The 26,660-nt window shown below is 46.0% G+C and overlaps 1 protein-coding gene across 2 annotated transcripts in view; it reads left to right on the top strand.

Moving 5' to 3' along the window:
• Positions 1-9,757: 9,757 nt before the first annotated feature.
• The window catches only part of EIF4E3 (eukaryotic translation initiation factor 4E family member 3), a 42,958-nt gene continuing 26,055 nt past the window's right edge, over positions 9,758-26,660 (top strand). For both annotated transcript variants that reach the window (XR_008198972.1, XM_052636121.1), the window contains exons 1-2: positions 9,758-9,927; positions 25,421-25,493. Coding sequence is in view for 1 of the 2 variants with exons in the window: in XM_052636121.1 (XP_052492081.1) it covers positions 9,758-9,927; positions 25,421-25,493 (243 nt within the window). In the remaining variant the exon portion in view is untranslated. The remainder of the gene's footprint in view (positions 9,928-25,420; positions 25,494-26,660) is intronic.

Raw genomic sequence — 26,660 nt, 5'->3', positions numbered from 1 at the left:
TGAAGAACGTCATTCCTAGTATAATTTGAATACATCCTGTTTCCATGACAACTTGTACTTACCAGCTTGCCTGGCAAAAGAAGTGTTTGGATCCTTTCTTTGATAAAAGCTTTGACCAAACACTGGAGTTCCTTTTTTTCTTAATTCCAATAATTTCATTCCAGTTTGGGGCTGTTTTTCTTTTGAACATGGGCTGCTTTTGAGTGAAAGAAACCTAAAAGGCATTTTGGAATAACATCACCTTCAAAATAAAAGGAGGGGATTCACAGGCCAAATGCTAATAAGCATTGGAAATGAAGATATTTTTGCAAATCATAATTATTTTCTCATCTTTCAGCTAAATTAAATCAACAGAGATGATGTAACAACTTATTAAGATGCTATTTGATTTGATAGAGAATGATTCAGTTATTCATTTCCATCTGGACATTATAATCATTAGGCTTGTTTCCTCACTGCTAATGTATGTCTTGCCTTTATGGGTGATTTGTGCCCTCTTACTACTAAATTTTGATTCTTGCAAGGAGTATGGTCTTATTAATGGTTTTCCTTCAGAAGAAAGATAGGAAATTATTTGCATCATTAACTCTGCTTTTGCAAAATATGAAAAAAATGCTACTGTATTTTGTTGACAAGATTATGTTTCATGCAGTATAAAAGATGACTCTTGGACATTTTAGGAATGATAGAGAATCAACTCAAAGTTAAAATAATCCAGAGTTTAGTTCTGAGGGTTCTGGAAGTTTTTGAAAGGAGGAACATTATTCTTAATTATCTCCAAGATCATTGTCAATGATGGTGAACATTTATGACACAAGACATACATGTAAGGTGATCTCTGGCATACCATGTTGATTGTGACTCCATTAGGGACCAAATTTTGTAACAGACTTTGTGTAAATAATATGTGCATATCCTTCACTTCCCAGGAAAAGACACCATCTTATCATAAAAACTAAAGAAATTTTAAAGAAGTACCACAATATACAAATTAGTATTAGGTACATAATATGTACCAAATGAAAATCAATAAGAAAGAAGTAAAAAAAATTGACAATATATTTCTGTTTTGGGAGCGAGGAATTCCTGCTCATGGTAAGAGATTAAGTACCTGCAAGATGTCATTAGCCTAAAATATTGTTCAAAAGCATCTTCATGATTCCTAATGTAGCACTTTGCACAGTAGTTATTGTTCTAAAAAATTGATGCAGTTACACATTTTTTAAAGGAAAACAAATAATGTAATTTCATTTCAGAAATTGCTTTATTTTTCCTTTCTAATCACCTATTAGTTGATAATAGCTTTTCAAATTTTAGACTTCTCAGCTCTTAAGTAGTAAATTACATAAAATATTTCATGAAAGTTTTAATCATACAGGGATTCATCATCCCACTATTTATTAAGGACCTGCAACTTTAGCCACCTTTTGTGAAGACCACAGAGGTGGACTTTCCACCCTCAAGGAACTTAGGTTAATATAGAAAGTGAGGGTATCAGTGATCATTTGTTGGGGGAGGTTGTTGTTTTTAAATATATATATATTTATTTATTTTATGTATTTGGCTGCACTAGGTCTTAGTTGGGCCACATGGGATCTTTTTAGTTCCAGCATGCCAGATCTTTGGTTGTGGCCTGTGGGATCTACTTTCCTGACCAGGGCTTGAACCTGGGCCCCCTGCAATGAGAGTGTGGAGTCTTAGCCACTGGACTACCAAGGAAGTTACCAGGTGGTCATTTTATAACATGGCTCATCATCTTCTAATAGTTTGCTGAGGAAGTTGATGTTTTCTATATCAGAATTTCTTAAGCCATGAAACAATGCAGTTATTTAAGTTTAAACATAAAGCTTTGGAAAGCACTGTGCCCTTCCTCAGAATACTGGCTTGCAAAATGTTCCACTAGTGATACCTGAGCCATAACTGAAAGCTCCAAACCAAATCTTACCCATAAAGCAGTTAGCTTCTTAGCTGTGAAGAAGTGACCAGCAGTGAACTCCCAGTCTGCCCACAATTGTCAGCTGCCCATGGGGCGTGAAAGCCTCCAGAACGGACGTGGAAAGCCATGTGCCACAGTACGTGCTCCATGGACGTGCTCTTGGCACAGCCAGCCTCACAGATTTGCCCAGGACTGAGGAGGGCTTTCTCAGGACTTCCAGTGTTACAGTCCTGAGAGTCTCAGGCAGACCAGGACAGTCACTTGCCCTCTACACTCTTCTTTAAATCTCTGAAGTGCCAAGGAGAATACCCATGTTCACAAAGCACAGAGGACGGGGGGCTGTCCCCACCAGGAATAAGGAAATAGCAGCCAGCACTCATGGAGCATTTTATGGCTCATGCAGGGCCTCACCTCCAGACAGCACTGTGAAGCAGGTCCTGGCGGGGAGTCATTTTTTACATGAACAAAAAGAAGAAGCAAAGAGCTTGCTTTGACCCAAATCACACAGCAGTGAAGGGTGGGCTCAGACACACACTTCTGTATCTCCCTCAGCTCACATCGCCTCTCTACTGTTCACCTTTTCCTCTCCTTTAAAAACTTCCAAAAATCAGCAGAAGCCAGCTGTAAAGGAATTCTCCTCCAATTAAAAATAAATTAAAAATACTTTTCAAAGACCAAGTGGAGGCCTACTGAACTTCCTCTTCAGGTCCAGTTTCTGATCTGAACCATCCTCACCTCTCTGGTTGATTGACTGGCCTGGCGGAGCATTAATAACTACTCTTTGATAAGGAGCCAGTGATTTGCAAAGTATATTTATTGTAGGGAGGGGAGGGCGCATAAAGAAGACAAACCTTGGTTACAATTTAAATGCCCAACAGTAGGAGTTGCTTGTTTGAATCACGGTTCTTCCAATCAGTGAATTACTGTGGGGTCCCAACAAAAGTCCTTCAGTCTGAATTCTCAGAGTGGTCCCAGAACTGGTGTTTCTAAAGTGGGTGGGGCTTTCTTCCTAACCAAGGAAAAAAACATGGTTACTTCCCAGTTTCCCTGCTGTCAGGCCAAGAGGGTTCCTGAGGAAAGGATTGGGCACCTGCTCAAATGTGCCCCTGCAACTCTGGATCTCCTGCCCCTCTCTGGAGTGTGTGCGGTGGCTGATCCCCTGCAGTGAAACTTGCTCTGGCCCTTGAAAGAGGGTTAGACAGTTTGGAAGGACAGGGAAGAGGAAAGATCTCAGGCAAAAATGCCAGGATGTGAGTGTACACAGTGTGTTCACTGGGTGGGGAGTAGACAGATCACTGATGTAGCGGCTTGAATCTTCCACGTGCCGTACTACGAGGGGTCATAGGCCTGCCCACCGGAGCGCATGTCATGGCAGAAGGGAGAACACTTCAAAGGGAAGAGCGTGTGTCCAACTATGTATATTTCCAAACACTTCATATATATTCCTCTGTTTCCACATATATGTAAATATAGGCACATATACTACATAACCATATATATTTGGAAATATAGTTGCAGATGCATTTGGAAAGGTGGGTTGGGTGGAAAGGATTTCAAATGCTTCACTGGAGAGCTCTGACCTCAGCTTGTTAGAGACAGCCATTTAGCCATTTGCTCGGGCTTCTGAGGAAAGAAGTAAAAGGAAAAAGGTGCTATTTTGGAAGACTAACGTGCCATCCGCACAAAGGATGCACTGACGACAGAGAATGTCTAGAAACTGGGAGATGAATTCATAGACTGTTTTCTGCAGTCAGTAGCTGCTGTGTACCCAGTTCATGTACTTAACAGATGTTGATGACGTATTGTCCACATGGCCGACACTGGGCTGGGCAGTAGGGCAGAGCAATGAAGACAAGGGGCCTGGCCATCTGGGACCGGATATTATGGTGTGGGAAGCAGTAGATCAGTGTGGCTGTGACACGTGCTGGCAGGAAGTGATCCGGGAGGAGGACTTGCTCTAGCGTGGGAGGCTGGGGAAGAGCTTTGTCCGGAGACCTGAGGGGCAGAGGGGCTGAAGTGGAGGTGCAGGAGAGAAACCAGCAGGTGCCGATGCCTCCAGGCTGCAGAGAAGCTCTGGGGAGTGGGAAAGCACAAGCGTGGACAGGCAGGAAGGATCCTGAAGCTGCCGAGCCCTGGTGGCCACCAGACTCTGAGCTTTCCCTTGAGAGCCAGCAATGGAGCATTTAGGCATGGTCAGATGGATGTTTCAGGACAGTTGCTCAGGGTCTTCCCGCCGCGGGTTGGAGGACCCTGGAAGCAGGGAGGCTAGTGTGCTCGGCTTGCCCAGGGCAGGTGCTACCCCTGGGAATAAAGAGAGAAGACCAATACAAGGGTGAGAAGAACAAAACAAGGACTCTGGGGCTGATGGGTGGATAGGGAGGTGGATGGTGAGACAAGCCAGCCTCAGTGCCACAATTCCCAGGCTTAGTGACTGGGAGGACCTCTGTCTCCTCACTGCAGAGGCTTTAATAAGTGCTCTTCCCCTTGGCCCTCTCTCTTCCACTTGCAACCCTGAACCAGACCTTCAGGCATCTTTTCAATTCTAGATGAGTAACAATGCTTTTTCCATGTGCAGCTTGCAAGGTGCCTTAGATGTGTTTTCTCATGTATGCCTCAAAGCAGCAACCAGAGGGATCTCTGTTGTTACCTCTTTCTGGAATGTGGAGCTCAGCAAGGTGAATAAAACCTCCCTGGGTCACACAGCTTCCGGAGGGCAGGATCCTGGTTAACACAGGATTCATTCTCATTAAAGCAGTCTCTCTTCCACCACACGACAGCCTCCCCCAAGAACTCCAGTGTCGCACCCAGAGGCATTTCTGGTGTCTCCCACTCCTCCAGCCTTGCCCTGGGATGGACCGACTGCAGCCCTTGCCTTCACTGGAAGCATCCTTCAGGGTCTGAGCCTCTACAGGTCATTTATCTGCAGAGATTGAGGTCTGCCATCTAGTGGCCACTGCCCTCCTTTTTTTCCTCTGTGCTTCTTTAAGAAGGGAAGACGGGAGTTTCCACATATAAGACAGGCCTGCATATTTATAGCATCACACCCTGTAAACAGGAAACTTCTCAGTCTTAAGAGAAGGAGCTTAGTAACATAAACATAGCACATTGCCAATAAGTTTCTGCATCCATTCAGCAAACACTTAAATAGATACATGTGTATATATAGATATAATAATATATCCATTCCATTGGAAAGTGTGCTTCCTGAGACAGGGATTTCTTTTGTCTGTATTGCTCACTAACAAATCTCAACATCCTAGAACAGTGGTGTTTGTATGGCAGACATGCAACAGATACTTACTGATAAACTGGAATAAATGAATATTTAACATGTGCTGCATCTTTACTCAATACCGGGGACTTGACCTGTACATTTTCTCGTTTAATCCTAATGACAGCTCGAGAGGTAGGGACCATCAATATGCCCACTCCTCAGATGTAGAGACCGAGGTGGCAAGGGATAAGAAGCTTTCCAGGTTTGAGGAAAGCTGGCATTTGATTCAGGTGTTCTTACTTTAGAAGCCCATGCAGAGTGCCCCTTGTGTGCCAGGCCTTGTGTGCAGCATTGCCACCATCCAGACACGTGGTAGAAGTACCACCCAGGGACCACTTGCTATCCCCCTGCCGTGTTTTGTCTTTATTGAGTGAAGCTCCCCTTTCCATGGTGCTGTGACAAGAATAAATGGCATTCAGGAAAGGCTGGCTGACCAACAGTGAGTCCCTGTCCCTACCTAGTTCGGTGGCTGAGTTATCTTGCCCCAAACCTCAGTTCTTATGTTGGTAAAAGGAGGAGACTGAGTTTGGAACCCTGCCTTCCCTTCTAGCTCCAACATTCTACTGTTCCTGTGACTCCCAGGGAGCTGGATTGAGTGCAAGAGAGAGGACCACTTGTTACTAGGCAACCAGTACCCACCTCACCCATGTTGCCATGGTGATGATGAAAGTTGGGCTGATGGGATTACCAGCTCTTGTTAATTGCATATGAGAGCTCAAGGTCTCTGTCTCTTTCCTGCTTGCTCTCTCCATCTTACTTTCTTATTCTTCTGGGAACTGTGGAGAGATCTCCTTTCCTTCATCTGCAGTGTCCCTGAGGCAGCCGTTGTACAATGGAAAGCAACTGGAAATAGAGCCTGGCTGTGCCTCTGAGAAGCTGTGTGACCTTGGGCAGGTTCCTCAGCGTCTCTGGGCCGCCACTGCCCCATTTGGGAAATGAAGGTGTTGGAATAGTGGTCCCGGTCTAAGGCTCTTCCTGGCTCTCAAATCCTTTGAAGCCTAGGGAACATGTCAAGGGAGCAGACCACGCTGTTACTAGGCAACCAGCAGGCACCCTGCCCAAGTTGCCTTGGTGACTGGATGCTGGAAGGGAGGGGAATAGCTGCTGCAGCTAATTGCTTAATTATTTATGAGTGCCTCAAGTCTTTTTGTTGTTTTCGTTGCTAGGGGCTGTGGGGTCACCTTCTCTTCCTTCTTCCTGCCACCCCAAGCCATCTGAGTGGTGTGCTACGCAGTGGGAGAGCACGTTGGCCTGGACCTCAAGCTACCCACGTTCTAGTCCTGCCTCTCATTTCCTAGAGCTGTGGCCTCGGGTAAGTTCCCTCACCTCTCTGGGCCTCAGTTTCCTCATTTGTAAAGTGATGGGTGTACGTAGATAGTCTCCAAGTTCCCTTTCTACCCTGAAACTGGAATTCCTGTGGTCCAGGTGCAAAGTGGGAAGGATCAGGGGAATTTTCCTCACTGATTATCTTCTGAGGATAATTCTGAAGAGAAATGGTTAAGAAATGGTTAACCATTCTCTGAAGAGAAGTGGTTAGCAGTGGTTAAGTATCTTACACGGTTCCAGCAGGAAGGGAGTGAAAGCAATGCCCATTGTCCTGTCCTTGCTTCTCCCCTTGGTCACATCACCAGACTTCTTTAGTAATCTTAAGGTGACCTGGGTTCAATCCCTGGGTCAGGAAGATCCCCTGGAGAAGGAAATGGCAACCCACTCCAATATTCTTGCCTGGAGAATCCCATGGACAGAGGAGCTTGGTGGGCTACAGTCCACAGGGTCGCAAACAGTCGGACACGACTGAGCGACTTCACTTACACTTTCAAGGTGATTTAAATTGTATATTTTTTGTAGATCACCTACTTCCAAAATAGATATGAGGGGTTCACAATATAAGATGCACATGTGCAACTGGGTCATTAAAAATAGGAATACATTAATATAAAAATAATGATGCTTTTTCATTGATTACTATTGAAGTTTTGATTGAACATCAGATGTAATTTTGAGCATCCTGGAAGCCAAAGCAAAAAGAGGAAGGTGCATAATTGATAATAAAGACAAATTGCCAGACTGTTCCTAGTTCTAAATTGTGAAAGTAATTTATCATGCGGTGTATATTCTCTCTTAGAAACTGCAAATGAAACTTTTAAAATTTCCCTTTCTTGCTGAGAGTATTGTTACAGGACAAAAGGAAGAATCTAAACTTGACAGTTTGACTAGTTCTAATCATCAGTAAGCAAAAACTCTCTTTCAACCAATACCTTAGAATTTTATATAAAATTTGAAGATGTCACTAAGGAAATACAAAAGTTTGGAATCTTCCAGTATTTACAAATCATTTATATATAAATGTATGTAACCATTTTGCACATTAATTTAGTAATGTTTATCAAAATTTTAGATGCGGGCAAAAATTCTACTTCTCCGAACTTATTCTGAAATAAACTGGTGGAGATAAGGAATGACATTAAGTATAAAAATGCTTATGGTAGCATTATATATCAAAGAAAATGACTGCAAACCAAATAAATCTTGAGTGTTAGTGAATTATATTACTTCTTTAGAATGGATTATTTTGCAGGGCTTAAAATGAAGTAGATTTACATGTTTTGATATGAAAGTCTTCAAATATGTTAAGTAAGATCAGGAGATGCCACAGTGGTATAAAATACATCTATTTCTCTATAAAAGATGTAGGTAGGTGTACAATATATATATCTAGATATATGCTTTTACGTGCATACTTGCATTTTTCCGGAAGGAAACTATAAACAGTGGCTTCCTCTGGGTAACAGTATTGATAGCCTTGGGAGGGAGGGAGGCTTATTATTCACTCTTATTTTTATTATATGGACCTGTTAGTTTTCTAGTTAGAGAGGCAGTAGATACTGGCAGTCAGGAGCTAGATTCTGGAGTCGGAATACCTGTGTTCAAATCCTGGCTCTCTCACTTTTTAGCTGGGTGACCTTGGGGTTAATTTAATTTCTCAATTTCTCATCTGTTGAATGTGCTAATAATAGTACCTTGCTCATTGGATTTTGTGAGGATTAAATGAGTTAGTAACTATAAAGTGCACAGAATAGCTTAAACAATCTCATATGTGCGTTTTCTTGAAAAAAATAAATAGAAGGTAAGCAACAGCAACAAAAAAGTGCGTCTAACTTAAGAGGCCCTTGTATGTTAGAGTTGGAAGGACTTTTAAATATGTCGCTGCTTCTAGCATCATACTTTGTATAAAATTTGTGTTCAAAGTGAGGCTAGCAAAGCAACATTCTTTCATTGTTGTCATTTTACCTGAACTGAAATACCTTTTAGGAAAGGCACCTACCCTAGGTTTCATACCAGGTGTTTGCAATGTCTGTGAAGCCCCTGAACCCATCTGGTTTTGCAGCTCCTGTTCTGGTGCATCCAGAGACACTCAAGCTAAGAGCAGGATGTAGGCTAGGCCAGGTAGAGTATCTTTGAGGAGATGGAGCTCGACATCCGCAGCTGGTCAAGGCCAGAGAGGGCCTGTCCAGAAATTCAAGCTCCAGGAGGGCGTCCATGGCCCTGCCAGTTAGGACGCGTGTTCACATGGCCGCGTGCCTTGCCTTTTCTTTTGAGAGAGACTGATAGACACCTGGTAAGGGGCTGTGCGTGCAGGACCCCTCTTTGGGTTCAGGAATCTTCCTCTGTATTCAGCGGTGCAGAAAGCCGAGGGCTGTGTTCAAAACGGCCCCGTTTCTTCCTCCATTTCTCGTGGGTGCTTTGGGGCAAGTGTGGAGAACCTGGACGGACTCTGGGCACCCTCGTTTACCGTTGGTCACACTTGGGCACACGGTGACCCCTTCAAATCCGCTGAGTTAGGAAATGGGCGACACTGGCCTGTGACCACTTTACAGCCGGATTAGAGGTCCAGGTTCTGACTGTCTTCCTTTCTCAGCTCCTGCGCACTCCAGCCTCTGTTCATTCGGCCAGCGGTTCCCCAGGCATCTGTCTGTCACACCCAGCTGTGCTTCCATCTGCCCTTCCATCCCGTCACCCCTCCTCCAAGCATCTGCGAGCGTTCCCACCATCCTTCAGACTGCTGGTTTGCCTGCCCTCAGCTACTCCGCTCTCGCCATATGGGTCTGACTCCGTCCACTGGACCATCCATCCATCCATCCATTCCTTCATCTTTCTGTAGCCCGCACAGTCGTCTCGCCCGTCACGCGTCAGGCTGCAGAATCCGCCGGCTGACCCGCTGTTCCCCCCGCCCCGTCGCCTGGAATCGGGGCCCGCCGCCGCTCCCGCGCTCCCTCCGGCCCGCGCGTCCGTCGGTCCCCGCACGCGGAGTCGGCGCCTGCACGAATCCGCCTGCCCCTCGCGTGGGCCGCGCTTTTGTTCGGCGGCCCCGCGCGGTCCTGCGGTGCGGCCCCCGGGCCGGGCGGGCGCAGGGCCGGGCGCCGGGGCGGGGCGCGCGCGGGGCGGGGCGGGGCGGCCGCGGCGGGGCGGGCGGGGGCCGGGGTGACTCAGCCGCCGCTCGGCCCGCGGCCCGCGCGTCCGCCGGCCTCCCCGGCGGGGCGCAGAAGATGGCGCTGCCCCCGGCCGCCGCGCCCCCCGCCGGCGCCCGGGAGCCGCCGGGGCCCCGCGCCGCCGCCCCTGCCGCCGCGCCGCCGGCCGGCCTGCAGCAGCGGTCGGCGCTGCGGCCCGAGCCGGGCGGGGTCCCGCTGCACTCGCCCTGGACCTTCTGGCTCGACAGGTGAGGGGGCGCGGGGCCCGCCGCCGGCGCCGCCGCTTTGTCTCGGCGCTCGCCCGGGCCGGGTGCGCCGGGGCCGCCGACCCCGCGCCTGCCCGCGCGCCCTCCCCGGCGCCCGGCCCCCGGCCCCGCCGCGCGAGCTTGCTTAGACCCAGCTCTGAAGCCCGGGTTTGGGCCGGCGCGAGCGGCCGTCGGGCGTCCTAGGCCAGGAGAAAAAACACGCAGTCCCAAAAGTTTCGGTAGCACTTTCCCCCTTTATTTCCTTCCGAAGGAGCAGTGCCGGCGGGCGGGCATCCCAGCTGGGCGGTGGGAGATGCCGGGCCTGGCGGGGGTGATCTGTGAAGTGGGGAGAGGGGTGCTCTCTTGGCTACGCCCACGGGGCTCTTGGGGAACTCCGGACAAGACCCTCACTGTGACAGCGCTCGGGAGAGTTGACCAGCCCCGTGGGAAGAGTGCGGCGGTGGTGTTACTATGGCACAGCGGGCGCCTGCACCCCTGCCTACCGAGGCTGCCTTGCACACTTCTTTGAATTCTTTCTCATTCTCTGGGCAGCTATTTCTTGAGCACTTACTGGGGACCGATCCACACACCTCCTAGGTGCGGGGGATTCAGTGGTGAGCCGTGCCTCACCTTGTTAGTAGAGTGCAGACGATTGCAGCTTCCTCAGGGCAACAGCTCAAGTATCTTCTCAGAAATGCCTACCTGACTGTCACATCGAAATTAACACTCCTCATTTCTATCACTCCTGCCCTCGGTCTTCTTCGTAATGTTTATAATGCTACCGAGTTGTGTTGTGTAGGAGACTGTTTATTTTCAAACCGTCTCAACCTCTCAACACTTCCTCCTCTGTTCGGGGCCAGTGAGCAGGAACTCTGTACTTGGCACCTAGTAGGAGCACAAGAAATTTTTGACAAGTGAATAAATGGAAGAATTGCAAAGACCCTTGTTAGTATCTGTCACGCATCCGGTGCCCAAGGCTGACACTTAAAGATTATCCCATGAGCTTACGGAAGTTTTGATGACACTGTCTACTCTGGTTAAGTATTAGGAAGGCCCGGATGTGACAGTTTTCTGTGCGAGTTACTCAGTAGACACAAATCTGGTTTTTAAAAGCCTTGCGTAAAATTCGCGCAAGACTTTTTAAAAATGCTGTTCATCTTTTCTTAGGAAGACAGGCTCATCATTCCTTTCTTCCTGTTGGAATTAGCACCCCCTCTATAAGAGTTAACAGTTTGAAGTCATTGTCTCTTTCTGGAACACAAAAAAGTTAGGAGATGGGGAAGATACAGTGAGTCTTGTTTTGTTTTGTTTCTTAAATGTTTTTACTTTCATTATGAGATGCTGAAAGAGCGTCTTACTGTCATAACAAGAATGGTTTTGGCAAACCGCAGCAGGATGAAATCATATGCGTCTTTGTTTCCAGAAGTGTGTTATGTTGCTGTACCTGGTATCTGTTTCCAAGGTGTTAAACCTGGATTCTGGTCTACCATGGAGACTGTGGGCTGCTGGAAACAGTATCAAGAGAGTTTGTTTATAAACATGCACAACATTTTTAAGACCATTAATACTACATAGCAGCACAACTTTTAAAGAATATCTGTTACCCTTTTTTTTATGAAGTCTAGTCAATGTACAATACTACAGTGTACAATATAGTGATCATAATTTTTAAAAGTTACACTCTATAGTTATTATAAGACTGGTTTTATAGCCTATGTTGTACAATATAGCTTTATAGCTTAATACAACTTTTAAAGAATATCTGGTATCTTTGAAGATGAGAATATGGTGATTTCCGTGAAGACAGACTATAGCTTTTCTGCTGTGTATTTGCACATTTTTGTTCTCTGAAAGCCAGTAATCAAGTGGAATATGTTGTTGCCCCCATATCCAAATCTGTAACAGAAGTGGCTGTATTCATCTAGACATTATATTTAGTCTATATATCCCATGGGTTTTATTGAACTTTCTCTAGTTCTGTGGAGAAGTAGAGTGCCTCTCTTTTCCTTGAGGTTGTGAACACATTACGTTCTGGAGGTTCCCATGAATCTTTTTCCCCCAGAGAAACAAGGTTGTAGAGAGGGTGGTAAGGCTCTCCGGAGAGCCCTCCACTGCACCCTTCTCTCCAGACAGCTGGTGTATGCGCTGATGAGATCAGTCTCGAGCCACACCACCCGAAGGTCTCCTGCTACTTGCCAGGCTACTTATTTGGCACCTGCCTCCTGGCCTGGCCTGCCTTTCAGCCTGCTGTGTAATGATGAACGAATGACCTAGACTCCCTAGCGCCTCACCTGCCTTGTTTGTGAAATGAGGATAAATAATCATAGGATACATTAGATAGGGCTGCTTGGTGGGTCACATGAGTGCTGTGAGTGTAAAACACCAGCATTATTATCCAGTGCTCCCTAATAACCCCCATCAGTGATCCTCAGGGCAGCTTGTCTGATTTCAGGGTTAGAAAGCCAGCATCCTAATGTATTCCCCTCATGGATGGATTTGAGAGTTCCCCACTCCCACCCCTACCCCCATGGAGTTATTTGCAGTTCCAATAGTAAACTCCAGTAGGTTCTTATTTAATTAGACTGTATGGCTAAAGATTCAGACATGTGGGGGATAATTTTGGCTAGGGATGTAAGATGAAGAATTTTCCTCTCTTTTTCTGGGAATCTGAAACTCTGTCTTGTCTTGACTCTTAGTGGCCACTCCTGGTTGTGTGCCTCTGACTGCTTTGTGTTTGTCTCGTATTGACCCCTCCCCCACCTCCTCTGAGTTTTATCTGCAGTACTCAGTACTCAGGCCTCTTCTTGTTCCCGTGTACACCAGTGATCTCATCCAGTCACAAGGCTTTGGGCTCCATCTGGACCGCTGGTGATTCCCAATACCCTACACTGATCCATTCAACTCCTCCTCTCCGTCCCCATGTGGATGCCTGATACACATCCCAGCTTGACACGTGCCAAACTGCTTCAGCTGCCCTCCCTATCTTGCCTCCTTCAACTGAGCCATCTCAAACCAGACCAGTTAACAGCAACCCATCCTTCAAGTTGTTCACCCCCCCACCTTACAATCTTAGAGTCACCCATGACTCTCTTTTCTCTTCTTCCTTATCTCCCCACTTTCTCTGGCCCCTTCCACATCCTCCTCCTTCCCACTGCAGCTGTTATCAACAAGGGCTATTGATTCTGCCCTCAAAATATATCCAGAATCCAGTGTATTCTCACCACCTGCCTCCCAGACCCTGCACCACACCACGTCTGTCTCTTGGATGAAGGAAAGAGGATCCTCACTGTTCTTCCTGCTTCTGCTCTTGCCCCACACAGTGTGTTCCCAGCTTAGCAGCCAAAGCAGTTCCTTTAAATACCGTAGTGAAAGCCAGTCACCTCTCTGCTCCCCAGTTGTCTCAAGCAAAAGCCAGAGTGGTCCTCACAGCCCTCGAGACTGCATCATTTCCTGCCCCACTTAGGGCACCTTTCTCCTATCTCTCTCTCACTCTCTCCCTGCATGTGCCCTTCTAGTCCGCTGGCTCCCTGGCTCTTTCTCCATCATCGCAAGCCTGGGACTTTGCCACTGAGGGGCCTTCCTGATGGGCTGCTCTACCCTCAGTCACATCTGCTAGGTCTGCACTTTGCTTCCCTCTAGTCTCTGCTTCAGTGTCATCTCAGCAAGGCCTGCCTTGACCACTGATAGAAGCTGATGCACACCTCCTGACGCCCTCCCAGGCCCCTGCCTCCCCTTATAGTCTCTGTAGGATTAGCATTGCTTGTCTCTCTTCTCTCACCAAGTGTATGCTTCCCAGGACTCCTCTCCCCACTGCTCTATCCTTGACCCCTAGTTCAGAGCCTAGGACAGCCTAGGTTAGCCCACACTAAACATTTAGGTGTGGCACTCAATATGCCTGCAGATTTGTAAAACTCAGCAGTGGCCATGGGACTGGAAAAGGTCAGTTTTCATTCCAATCCCAAAGAAAGGCAATGCCAAAGAATGTTCATACTACCACACAGTTCCACTCATCTCACACGCTAACAAAGTAATATTCAAAATTCTCCTAGCCAGGCTTCAACAGTATGTGAACCTTGAACTTCCAGATGTTCAAGCTGGGTTTAGAAAAGGCAGAGGAACCACAGATCAAATTGCCAGCATTCTTTGGAAAGAAGGATGCTAAAGCTGAAACTCCAGTACTTTGGCCACCTCATGCGAAGAGTTGACTCATTGAAAAAGACTCTGATGCTGGGAGGGATTGGGGGCAGGAGGAGAAGGGGATGACAGAGGATGAGGTGGCTGGATGGCATCACTGACTCGATGGACGTGAGTCTGAGTGAACTCCGGGAGTTGGTGATGGACAGGGAGGCCTGGCTTGCTGTGATTCATGGGGTCACAAAGAGTCGGATACGACTGAGTGACTGAACTGAGCTGAACTGGATCATGGAAAAAGCAAGAGAATTCCAGAAAAACACCTGCTTCATTGACTATGCTAAAGCCTTTGACTGTGTGGATCAGAACAAACTGTGGAAAATTCTTCAAGAGATGAGAATACCAGACCACCTCATCTGCCTCCTTAGATATCTGTATGCAGGTCAAGAACAACAGTTAGAACCAAACATGGGACAATGGACTGGTTCCAAATTGAGCAGGGAGTACGTCAGCGTTGTATATTGTCACCCTGCTTATTTAACTTATATGCAGAGTACATCATGAGAAATGCTGGACTGGATGAAGCACAAGAGGGAATCAGGATTGCCAGAAGAAATATTAACAACCTCAGATACGCAGATGACACCACTGTTATGGCAGAAAGCGAAGAGAAACTAAAGAACCTCTTGATGAAATTGAAAGAGGAGAGTGAAAAAGCTGGCTTAGAAGTCAGCATTCAGAAAACGAAGATCATGACATCTGGTCCCATCACTTCATGGCAAATAGATGGGGAAACAATAGAAACAGTGACAGACTTTCATTTTCTTGGGCTCCAAAATCACTGCAGATGGTGACTGCAGCCATGAAATTAAAAGATGCTTGCTCCTTGAAAGAAAAGCTATAACAAACCTAGACAGCGTATTAAAAAATAGAGACATTACTTTGCCAAGAAAGGTCCATCTAGTCAAAGCTGTGATTTTTCCAGAATTCATGTGTGGATGTGAGAGTTGGACTATAAAGAAGGCTGAGTGCTGAAGAATTGATGCTTTTGAACTGTGGTGGTGGAGAAGACTCTTGAGAGTCCCTTGGACTGCAAGGAGATCCAACCAGTCCATCCTAAAAGAAATCAGTCCGAATATTCATTGGAAGGACTGATACTGAAGCTGAAGCTCTAATATTTTGGCCACGTGATGTGAAGAACTGACTCATTTGAAAAGACCCTGATTCTGGGAAAGATTGAAGGCAGGAGAAGAAGGGGATGACAGAGGATGAAATGGTTGGATGGCATCACCAACTCTGCGGACATGAGTTTGAGCAAGCTCCAGGAGTTGGTGATAGACAGGGAACCCTGACGTGCTGCAGTCCATGGGGTTGCAAAGAGCCGGGCATGCCTGAGTGACTGAACTGAACTGGACTGACTGAAACATTTAGGAGGCTATTGAAATCTACCCTCAGTGACTCTCCCTTCAGGAGAAGGGGATGATTTTACTCTAATTATCATTTGCAAATTTGCATCCTAACCCTGACCCGGCTCCTGAGTTCTTATACCCAGAACCAACCCTGTGATGGTCAGCACCACCACGTCCTACCTGGCATCGCCTTCTTCCTCAGATGCCCTTCCCCCTCCAGTTCTTACTTCACATTGTCCATTTACTCTGGGAAGACTTGCTCCAAGCCTAAGCCGTCCCCTCCTCTCCACGTTCCTCCCTCTGCACTCCGTGCTCCTCTCCAGCCTCAGTCACACTGTAGCTTCTTGCTCCCAAGCCTGTCCTTTCTCCAGGCATCTCCCACACCTTCAGAGTTAGCCTTCTAAGGGACACCTGACCTCATCCTTTCTGCCCCTCTGTTCTGCCACAGTAGTCAATTTTGACTTTGTCTCTCATCACCTAAGGGTGCCTCCGTCATGGAACTGTGTGCTCCAGACAGGTAGATTTGTGGATCTCCACCCCTGCTTCTACCAGGGCAGGTCTGATTGGTTTTGGTGGTGGTTGATTTTAGATGTGAGCCACATTCATTTGAAAAAAGCATTCCTCAGCTTTGAAAAAAATTAAAACCATAAGTTTGCAGATTATGGTACAAACTTCTTTATGGTACAAACTTCATTTAATGTGAAACTCGCCTCATCACCTATGTCTCCCCAATTCCATTATGTCACTCAGTCTGTCTGTTCTTTCTGGTAACAGCAGATGCCTGCCCCTTCTCCTGGATAAACCATGGACTTGCCAGCCTCTGAGATATATCTCATGATATTACTTCTGCTTGGGGTGCCCTTCTCCCCTTCTTCTACCTGAAAACCTGCCACGCATGCTTTGAGGCCTTTCTGAGATGCCTGCTCTGTAACTGTCCTTAATGACACAACAGCCCTTGGCCCCGGCGGGGTTAAGTGCACCGCCTTTGTGTCCCTGCAGCATTTTTATAGCCTGTATTTGTGTTGAGGATTGTTGATGCCTCTTCTGTCCCTCCCTTCTGATCATGAGGCACGTAACTGCCTCATGTCTTGACTCCCAGAAGGAAGTGCACCTTACGGTGTGCATTGTAGGTACTTAGTGAGTATTTGTGTTCTTGTGTTTTTGACCACAACTGTGGGGCCTTTCTACATCGCCCACTAGCTCCACCCTGTCAGTTGAAATACAGGCCCTCACCCTGCCCTAGACCTACTCCATCAGACCTCTGGCATGGCATGAGCATTTGGAACACATGGACCCTCATGTGCATATGTAACGGATGCATTAGGTGCCTCACGTGACAGTTACTGTTGTACTTACTGATCAAATTACTTAAGCATATCAGTTGCCAGAGACTGTTGTAGCTGCTGAGAATGCAAAGATGACAGCATGGGCCTGGGCCTCCTAGGAGCTCCAGGGGGAACTCTGTCTGCCTCGGTAGCATCGATGAAGAGTTCGTGAGGGACCCGCCTTCCAGGGTGAAATGTGTCCAAGGGCATTCTGGTGGTGGCTCCATAATAACGGGCATGATGGGGGCAGGGTGGGACCAGGCTTGACACAAGAGGACCCCCAGAATGTCCTTCCTCATCCCAGAGTGGCCTGCTGGGTCTAAGTGCGGGCGGGTGACAGGGAGAGAGGAACTGGCTTCTCAACTTCTCCTCTTCTTTTTCTCCATTCTTGCCTTTCTGAACCCACAAACTCTCTTACTTGCCAGGATTTTATTTTCTGTAAGAGGCAAGTGTTTCTGGGTACTTCAGGCAGGGAAAGGCCCAGACCTTGGGGGCTCACAGCCTGTCACCTGTGGGTCAGTAGCTGCTTCCTGCAAACAGGCCTGAGGACCTTAGACATCCTCACTCAAAAAACTTACCAGTCCTTACCTGGTATATGGTAGCTTCTTGAAAATATATTTTCCTGCTTTCAGAGTAACAGATGCCATTTCCTTATTTCCAAACCTAAGGCAGCTGTTGAGACCTCAGTGACCTGTCACGATGACAGTTCAGAGTCTGGCCTGTTCACTTCCGCTGTCAGCTCTAACACTGTTACAACTTCTTTTTCCCCCATCCTCTGTGGACTAAAGGATTCATCACATATCTAGATCCAAGAGGCATAGTTGTGACCATGAGGGAGCTCATAGGCCAAGAGTGACAGTAGATAGAAGCAGGGAAAAATCAAACTCAAATAAACATGCAAAGATGAAACATTTAGATTATGTGGCTAGTTTCAATAGGTGCACTCTTAAATCTTATTAATAGGCTCTTGCCCATTTTTGCAGGTGACTCTTTCTCAAACAGGAAGCTGATGTAGCCACAAGCCACAGATCTATCTAAAAGTGATTAAAATGCAATCATCTCTAATGGGGTGAATGACAGGCAAGGGACATCCTTCCTTGTGTATCTGGGCTTGTGCAGGTTTTCTCTGTGACAGCCGAGCCTGACGTTAGTAAACTCAGCAAGAAGACTGGCTTTTAGGAGTCATACCCCTGGCTTTAAAATTTTCCCCATTTAAGTTATTTTCCTGGCTGAAATGAAATGATCTCTCGTAAAAATAAGGTGAAGTCATCATTCATTTTTGCACCAAATGTTTATTGTGTACATGTGTGCACTGTACATGTGTTTCTATAACTTGGCTGTCCTGTACCATATGTAAAGCTTTAAACACCTTGTTTTTCATTTTAACCAATGAATATTCACTGCCGTTTATTCAGTGCAATGGGCAAATGACTGGAGCTATATGTGGTTATTCACGGAATCCTCACAATACTGGAGTGGGCCATATAGCAATATTTTGCATAGGAGATGCTTTAGGCCCAGAGAAGTAACTTACCTGAGGTCACAAAGCTAACGTAGAACAGAAACAGGATTTGGAGTAAGGACTGTGTGACCCCAAGCACCAGCATCTCTCACTGCACTGAACACTGCTTCCCTGTGAGTACGATCAATGAATGGCAAACAGTTCCCCCTTGGTCCATAGCTTTAGATATGGGAGCTGGGCTGGACTTCTCAAATAAGCAAACTGGGGGCCAGTGTTACAGGAAACACATAAGCCAAGGACTCCCTGTTTCAAAATCGGCAGAGAAAAAGAAGAGAGTCCCACCTAAAACTCATATTTAAGTGCTTTTATAGAATTGTCCTTTACATTTTAATGGTAAACATGTCTTAATCATCTCTTTGGATGATTGAAAAAATATCATTATTTTCATAGATGCTTTTGTTTCCCAGTGATTTTTTTTTTCATTTTTCTGATGAGGCTGTCTATAGCTGATTTAGTTTAAAAGAATTTTTTTGGATATAGTTGCTTTACAATGTTACTGTACAGCAAAGTGAATGAACCACGCATATACAGAGTTCATTAGATTTTATTTCCCATTTCTTGAAGTGATTTGCTTTAGGTGATGTAAGTCAGGAAACCTCAAACTTGAATGTACAGACAAATCCCCTGGGATTCAGTAGGTGTCAAGTGGGGCCTGGAGACTCTGAAGCTCTAACAAGCTCCTGGGTGATGCTGCTCGTTGAGAGACTACAGTTTAAGTAGCACGGATGTGGGCAGGGTTTGGGGAAACCTTTCTAGCTTCTTTCCTTTATTGGAAGCATCTCCAGGAATCCAGGTCCCTGGGAAGGGGTGCCTGTGCTCCACTGAGAGTTAGCTAGGCAATGGTTCACATCATTTCCTTAAGTACTTACGAAGGGAGTAAGTTCCTCTGTCTGCATGAGTTTTGTTTCTGAGCTGAGCCTCCAGCAGCCAGGTGGGGTTTAGGAGAAAGCACATTTGGATTGTTGGCAGGTCGGGGTGCAGGGTTGCAACATGCAGGAAAATTGAGAATGTATTTGGTCCAGAGTTGTGTTCACAGCACCAAGCAGAGTAGGGGTAGTGCCAGAAGTGATCACTTTAGGTTAGTGACGGAGAGCCAGATTGCCAGGGCCCCTAGGTTCTGGTATCAACTCTGCCACTAGTCAGCCATGAGTCTCTGGGCAAGTCACTGTTCTCAGATTTAGTTTGCTTATCTGCAAAGTGGGATTGTAACCATTATTTAATTAAGAATTTAATTAGTTAATTAAATACTGCTTAATTAATGATGCATACACATGGCATGTGATGTGTGGTCTTTTTACCTACTGGGAGTGCAATAAGTATCTCTGGAATAAGAGAGGATAAAAATGCTTTGAAGTGTCTCAGACTTCAGTTGAGCTAAATGAGTTCTGTCTTGTGGAGATTCTCAGGGACCTGCTTCAATGAGTACATAAACATGACTTGTAAATAGCACATTACATTTTTGCATATAAATGATAGTTATGTGCCGGGAAACCACTTAAGTAGAATAGTTGGTCCAACTTACCAAACTTCCTTCCTTCTCCTAACTCCCCAAATGGGAACAGATTTTAACTGATTTCGCATAGAGAAACTTAAGATGCATATGTTGTTATTCTGTCATTAAGTTGAAGAGACGCAGAAGTAATATAAAGCTGGATTTGGGCATTTTGTAAGTTTAAGGGTTCCCCTGACATCTTTTATTAATCATCTCTTTGGCAGACCTGGAAGCATTCTTTCCCACTTCTGCCTTGACCATCAGCTTCGGATTCACCAAGTCCAAGTGGAAGCAGCTCATGGAAGCTGTGGCCTTAAGCCCAGAGAGACTGGCACCCTATGGGCTTTCTTTTCTAAGGATGAATCCAGGAGGTTCTAGGCTCTGTGTAACTCTCGCAGAGTTCTTGGGATTTTTGCTCTCTGTCCCACAGATGAGAAAATGCACTTGCTGTCTCTTAGCTCTGATTGCTTCCTCCTCTGTTCCTCTTCTGCTGGTGGTGGTGATGACAGCAACCATTGCTTCTTAGATACTAGGCGCTGTGGAAATACTTCATGTGCATTCACTCGTGTAGTCTAAGTAGAAAAACAATGAGGGATAGAGCCCATGTTCCTCGGAAAGGGGAAGCGAGGATCAGAAGAGTCAGGCTCGTCACACAGCTGGTGGGTGGCAGAGCTGGGAACTCAGATCTGTCGACTTCAAACCCCTCTGCTCTCCTCCCTTCCTGCTGCAGGCCAGTGTGACTCTTGTTTGGTAAATTATCTTAAAATTATGACCTGCAGTTGTGTTCCTCATGAATTAGGTTCCTTGTATCCCATTTGGGGATATCATTGTTGCCTGGTGACATCGATCCCTGTCATGTGTCTCTGATTCTTCCCCCTCCCAGTAGTGTGGCTTGATGGGTGGTGATGGAGGAGAGAATCACGGGCTATAGCAGTGGGTGGGCCCAAGGAGGGAGCAGGTCATCTAAGAAGGGCTGAGAGGGGATTGCCCTAAGATGTGTTATCTGTGACTACCAGTGTTGACAGTGACTGCTTGTTTTTTACTGAGAAGCAGACTCATCCAAGAGGAAGATTCTGGGCATCAGAGCCAGAGAGACCAGGAGAGGAACCCAGATCTTCTACTTAACAAAACATGTACAGAGTTCAAAACATGCTTAGTTTTGAACTCTGTACGTGGAGACAGTGGTACAAGTACCCTGGCAGGATTGCTATAAGGAATAGAGATCTATATATGCAAAGCCCTGTCATATAGTACAGGCTCAATAATAGGAAGCCTTATAACATTACTGTCATTAAATCACAAGGGAAACTTCTGGTGAGACAGTTCAGACTCCTTGACCTGATCCATCCAGGAGACATTTATTGTTCCATTGCTGCATTCTCAGCTCTGGCTGTGTACTGTGGGGAGCAGATGTAGTGTTTAAAGAATGTGAAAATAGGTCCTGACTCCTTGGTTCTGTGATTTTCCACAGCTTTGGCTGTATGGCCTTCTAGAAATGGACATAGTCAATGTGTATATTTCTTTCTCAACTTTTTATCCCACTTCTTGCTTCGCAGGCACCCCCCCCACCAACCAAAAAAAGTATCTAAATGTTATTTCTTAGCCTTCAGATATTTGGGGAATTCAGAGGGGCAGAAGTGCCTAATTCTAGAACACACACTCGGTGAGGACAAGGACTTTGTCTAGATTGATCACTGTTGTACCCCCATCAGCTAAAAGAGGTGTGCAACGAGTCTTAGTTGATTGAACAAATTATGTCTTCTCAGGCCTTCTTATATGTCTGCAGCTGGGTTTCTCAGCGTGGACTCTCGATAGTTTGGACCTGATCGTGCTTCGTTGTGGGGGCGGTCCTGTCCACCATGGGAGGGTCCAGAGCACCCCTGTCTCTTACCCACTCAGTGCCAGTAGCCCCCTCCCCGTTGTAATAGCCAGAAATGTCTCTGGATGTTGCCAAAAAACCTTCTCTCCAGAGGCCACATCACCCTTAGGTGGGCACCCTTGGTCTACAGAGAGGGGTTTGGGTTAGGGTTCTGTTGAGAGGTTTGGGTTTTTTTTAACATGAAGAAAGTAAAAAGATTTAAGATATGAGAATGTACTATATGGGTGATAGCAGTAAAAAAAAAGAAAAAAAGTTTCATTGAAATCCACTACAAACACTTCCCTTCCAGTTGCTGCAACTGTCTGTCAGAGGAAGTGGAAAGAGAAGGTGCGGGCTGGGCTGAGGCTGTGCCAGGAACCGCCGGCAACTGCTGCTTAAAGAAACAGTAACTCTCGATGGTACAGCTTCCAGTTCAGTTTGGAATCAGCAAGTCCAGTACAGATTAACCTGTTTACAAGGCAGTTCACTTACACATCTTGGCCAGTTGGCCTTTTTAAGATCGATTCTGTGATATTTGGCCCAGTATTGCTTGTTAAAGATAGCTGAGGTTCAGGCATGAGGTGTAGGCTTTCTCGTGACTGTCCGAATCAAATTTGGCTTAAAGAAGAATGAGTTTTTTAATACTGGCTAAGCCAATTCACTACTATCAGAAGCATTGTTTTCTTACTTTGACACCTGGGTATTCATAAAACTGTCCAGCAGCTGGAAAGAACATTGAACATCAGAGAATCTGACCTCCTTCATTAAGAAATTAGAAAACTCATCTTCCATAGAAGCTGACTCTTTTCCTTTCAAGCACCAATGCATCAAGAACTTGAGATACTGATCAGAATAGAGCTTTTGTTGTGCATGATCCTATTACTTTCAGCGAGGACCTTCTCTACCTTGCTCTATTGCAGAGACTATTCTAAGAAAGTAATATGGACACAGTCTTGTATTAAAAGTATAACATTCAGCAAAAACAGCCTTGATGGGAACACACCAAGAGTCATTTGTGAAACTCCATTAAAAATGTAAGTGTGTAGATGGTATAACTGGACAGTTTAGCAGTGAGGTTGTAAACAGCAGGAAATCTCAGGTTACCTGTATTCAGGTGAGGTTTCTGTGGCTTGGGGCACATTACCAAACCTCTGCAGGCACTGGGCAGCTCACCTGTAAGATGGTGACAAGTAAGAATGACATCTAAGTACGGTCACTGGTGGGAACTCGGCACTGTAGTGAAGGTGACTTGCTTATTAGCATATAAGCAGGAGTTCAGTCCACACACCCCAGCCCCTGACATCGTCGTCATGCCCTGAGAAGCGTTGCCTCGTCGTCTCATGCTGTATCCCTTCTCAGACTCTAGAAATCAGATTTCTTCGAAAAACTTGAGCAGTGGAACTTTGTGTAATTGTCTCTTGTACTGGAATGTGAGTAAAAGACCAGAACGTGGAGACAGAGACAGATAAAGCAAAGGCTTATCAGTGATTTATTTCCTAAGTTAAATAGTGATATCCTCATGTTGTATTTGCTTAAATTGACATCATGCTGTATGAGGTGAACACTCAAATTATAACTTGTTCTAAACCATCATAAATTGAATGATAACTTTAGAAGTTAGCAAAAATTCAAAGTGCACAGTTTTAAAAATGAAGAAAAAGCTAGGTACATTTTCCTACCTTTGGACCTTCATTTTTCCTCTATACCCCGTTAAGGACAGAACCTGTACATGATTTGCTCTGTGCCTTGGGCAGTCAGGGATATATTTGCTGGGAATAGTTGGTGGAGACGTCAGCTAAACTCTTCAAAGGAAGAAAAGTCTTTGTTAGAATAAATGCCAGTAAATTTTCCTATAAAAGCAGTAGATTGTTCATGGGAAAATCTGTTCAAAAAAGGTTAAAGTTTGGGTTTTGTTTTTAAGTGTTTCACCCAGTTCCTTTGTAATTTAAGCCTCAAACAGCATGTGTGTGTGCTAAATCACTTCAGTGGTGTCTGACTTTTTATGACCCCATGGACTGTAACCCGCCAGGCTCTTCTGTCCATGGGATTTTCCGAGCAAGAATACTGGAGTGGGTTGCCATTTCCTTCTCCAGGGGATTTTCCTGACACAGGAAATTGAACCTGCATCTCCTGCATTGCTAAGCACATTGAGGAAGCCTAAAACTTGTATTAAATAGCAATTCAGTGTTTATCTGAGTCAGTCCTTCAGTTCCTTGAGCAGCGCAGATACACAGAGGCACTGTGGGCCAGGGACCGTTGTTGCAGGTGCTCTTCGCTGCACTCTGTAGTAGCGTAGTGTAGTAACAACACGGTTATTTTAGGCTTCCAGTCTGGCAGCAAAATGCGAACATGGTGGTTATTGTAGCTTTGCTTTTGTCAAACACAGTGTCCAACGCACTCGTGATAACTAGAAAAGAGTCGCACACCTGGTGCTTTGGGGAAGATTTATTTAATGGGCTGTACCTGATCACCAGGGTCCCTGTTCACCCCCACACTAGTCCGTAACTGTACTTCCTTCTGACCTCCAGGCTAGGGAGCTGTGTCCAGAAGTGCGTTTTTTATATCAGGTTTGACACCCAGGTCCGTATGATTGGCCCATAGTTCCTAGACTGTCGTCTGCAGAGCTTGGCCCCCTGGTGCCTGCTGCTCACCCCATAGCTGGGCGGGACCCTCTGATCTGCCATCCCCTGCACCTCTGAACTGGGTCAGTTTGGGGCACATTTCTAGCTGGGAAGTTCAGCATCTTGAAGTTCCCTCTCGGAGGGTCAGCACTGGTAAAAAGCATTCTTTTTATAGGTTCCAGACTCTTATGGGTCAGCTGGGAACCAGTGTGTGCTCCTCACCACAAACCTTAGTTCTTACCAACAATCAGACATGGGGCTGTGGTGCATTACTTGAATTTTTAAATCTTAGGCATGATGTAGCTGGATCCGAACTTTGCTGAGCAAGACCTGCTAATTCAGTGTAGGGAGAAAGGAAAGATGGCCGGGTTGCAGAGGCTTCACTTCTGCAAATAGATGAGCACGTGTGCCATTACCCCTGACCCAGGACACAGTGTGGGTAAAATGGCAGTGAGTGGATGGCTCTTCTGGTGAGTAAGCCTGTAGTGTGTTGCCATCTAGTGGAACCTATGGCAAACTAAAGATTAATGTATTCTGACTGCAGAGTTCACCAGAGCTAATTACATCAGCCAGAGAAAATAACTGAAAAGTGTTTTGGAAACATGCAAATTCAGGTGAAACAAAAAAGTCGGAGTGACTTTTAGTAATCATGTTTTGTTAACGTTGGCAAAAGATCAGCCTGTTTCTCAAGAGTTCATGAATATTTACCACCAGGGACCTAACAAGTTTTTCAAACACACAACCAGATCAGGACCACGCACTGTCATTGTCGTCTATACAACAGGCCCAGTTTCCCATTCAAAGTCCTCGACAAACAAGACTTGGTTACCACCTGGTTATTTTAGTATTTTTTAGACGGTGATTTTAAGGTTTCAAATACCTTTCTCGCTTACATTTCCACTTTTCCTATTAAATTTCCACAGGGTAAATATGTTTGTTTTTAGAAGAAGCAAGCACCTGACTTGACAAAGTAGGAGTTCGACACTTTAAATTCTAACTAGCATCCCAGACGTGTCTGCTTCTGCGGTTTCAGACCCAGTTGGTGTGCAGACCTGCAGACTTGACACCGTGGAATGTTTCATGAACACTGACTCCTTGTTCTCCTTGTTTCTTTGCTCTTTGGCTTCTGTTTGCCTAGATCCCTCCCTGGTGCCACAGCAGCTGAGTGCGCATCAAATCTGAAGAAAATCTACACAGTACAAACCGTACAGGTAAGACCAAGAAACCTGTTTGGGGAAGCTTACCCGTCCAACCTGAGACCTGCCACTGAGCTAGCAGCGTCCACCCCGACTCTGCCCTGGCCTCAGCCCTCGGGTTCATTCCGGCAGAGCTTCCCTCAGCCATGTCTGCCCCAGAGGCAGCTGATCACACTACGCTTCTCTTGGTGACCTATAGGATGTTATCTCGACTTCAATGTTTCCCCGACCCTCACGAACAGCAGTCTGTGGCGTTGCTTTGACGATATCAGGCTGTGTCCCATTCAAACACCAGCTCAGCCATTCCCTTCCTGGGCTCTGTTGGCCATCAGTGAGAGGCCCTGGCACCCACTTGCAGGATTATCATAAGAAGGGTCACGGGTCACGTTGGGAGGACAGGACAGTGTTGAGCAAGAAGGTGGGAAGTGTCAGACCTGTTTCCTACTTCCGCATTCGAGTGCCATCGTCCTGAGTATCAGCCCTTTAATTGCTGTGAAACTGGAGTTGTGGTAGCACCTGCCTCCATGGGTGCTTGTGAGAACTGAGCAAGATGATGTCTTTACCAGGTTTCACGGGAAGCCTGGTGCACTGTGGGCTCTCAGCAAATGTGGGCTCTTAGACCTCTTAGTTCCTTCTCTATCCAACTCTTAGGATGAACATTAGAAAAAAAACAAAACTGGTTTATTTAGTCGATCACATTACTGTTTTGTTCCAGGGAAAATTCTATCAAGTTTCTCTCCCTTTTCTCGTTTAATACATTGTTGAACACAAAATAAGGCTTTTAGGCCCGCTTCATACTTCCATTGACTATATGTCCTGAATTTTCTAGAAGGCCCAGTCTAAATCATTTGTGTGTTCGCCCCCTAAATCTTTTAATATCTTAGAAATTTCAATACATTGGTGTTTAGACTGTGTCTCTCTGGCAACCTCTCACAGTAGCACAGAGATCCTATATTCAGATGCTTCTCCGCCTGTCTGGTTCAGAAAATTTAGGGCTCAGGAATCTGATTGTAAGTGCCTCGCCAGCCACAGAAGACCCTAAGCGGGGTGTAAAAACACAGTTGCAACCATAGGCCATTTCTGATCTGGTTGAGAAAATGACATAAGCATGTGGAAAGCAGAATAACAGAGCTGCTGTGAATAACCAGTGCCAAGTACAGGCACTGTCACAAGACAGCACAC

This window comes from Budorcas taxicolor, chromosome 1 (assembly GCF_023091745.1).
Source record: "Budorcas taxicolor isolate Tak-1 chromosome 1, Takin1.1, whole genome shotgun sequence".
Classification (NCBI taxonomy): Eukaryota; Metazoa; Chordata; class Mammalia; order Artiodactyla; family Bovidae; genus Budorcas; species Budorcas taxicolor.
The sequence above is the reverse complement of the archived record's forward strand: the minus strand, read 5'-3'. Positions and strand labels throughout refer to the sequence as shown.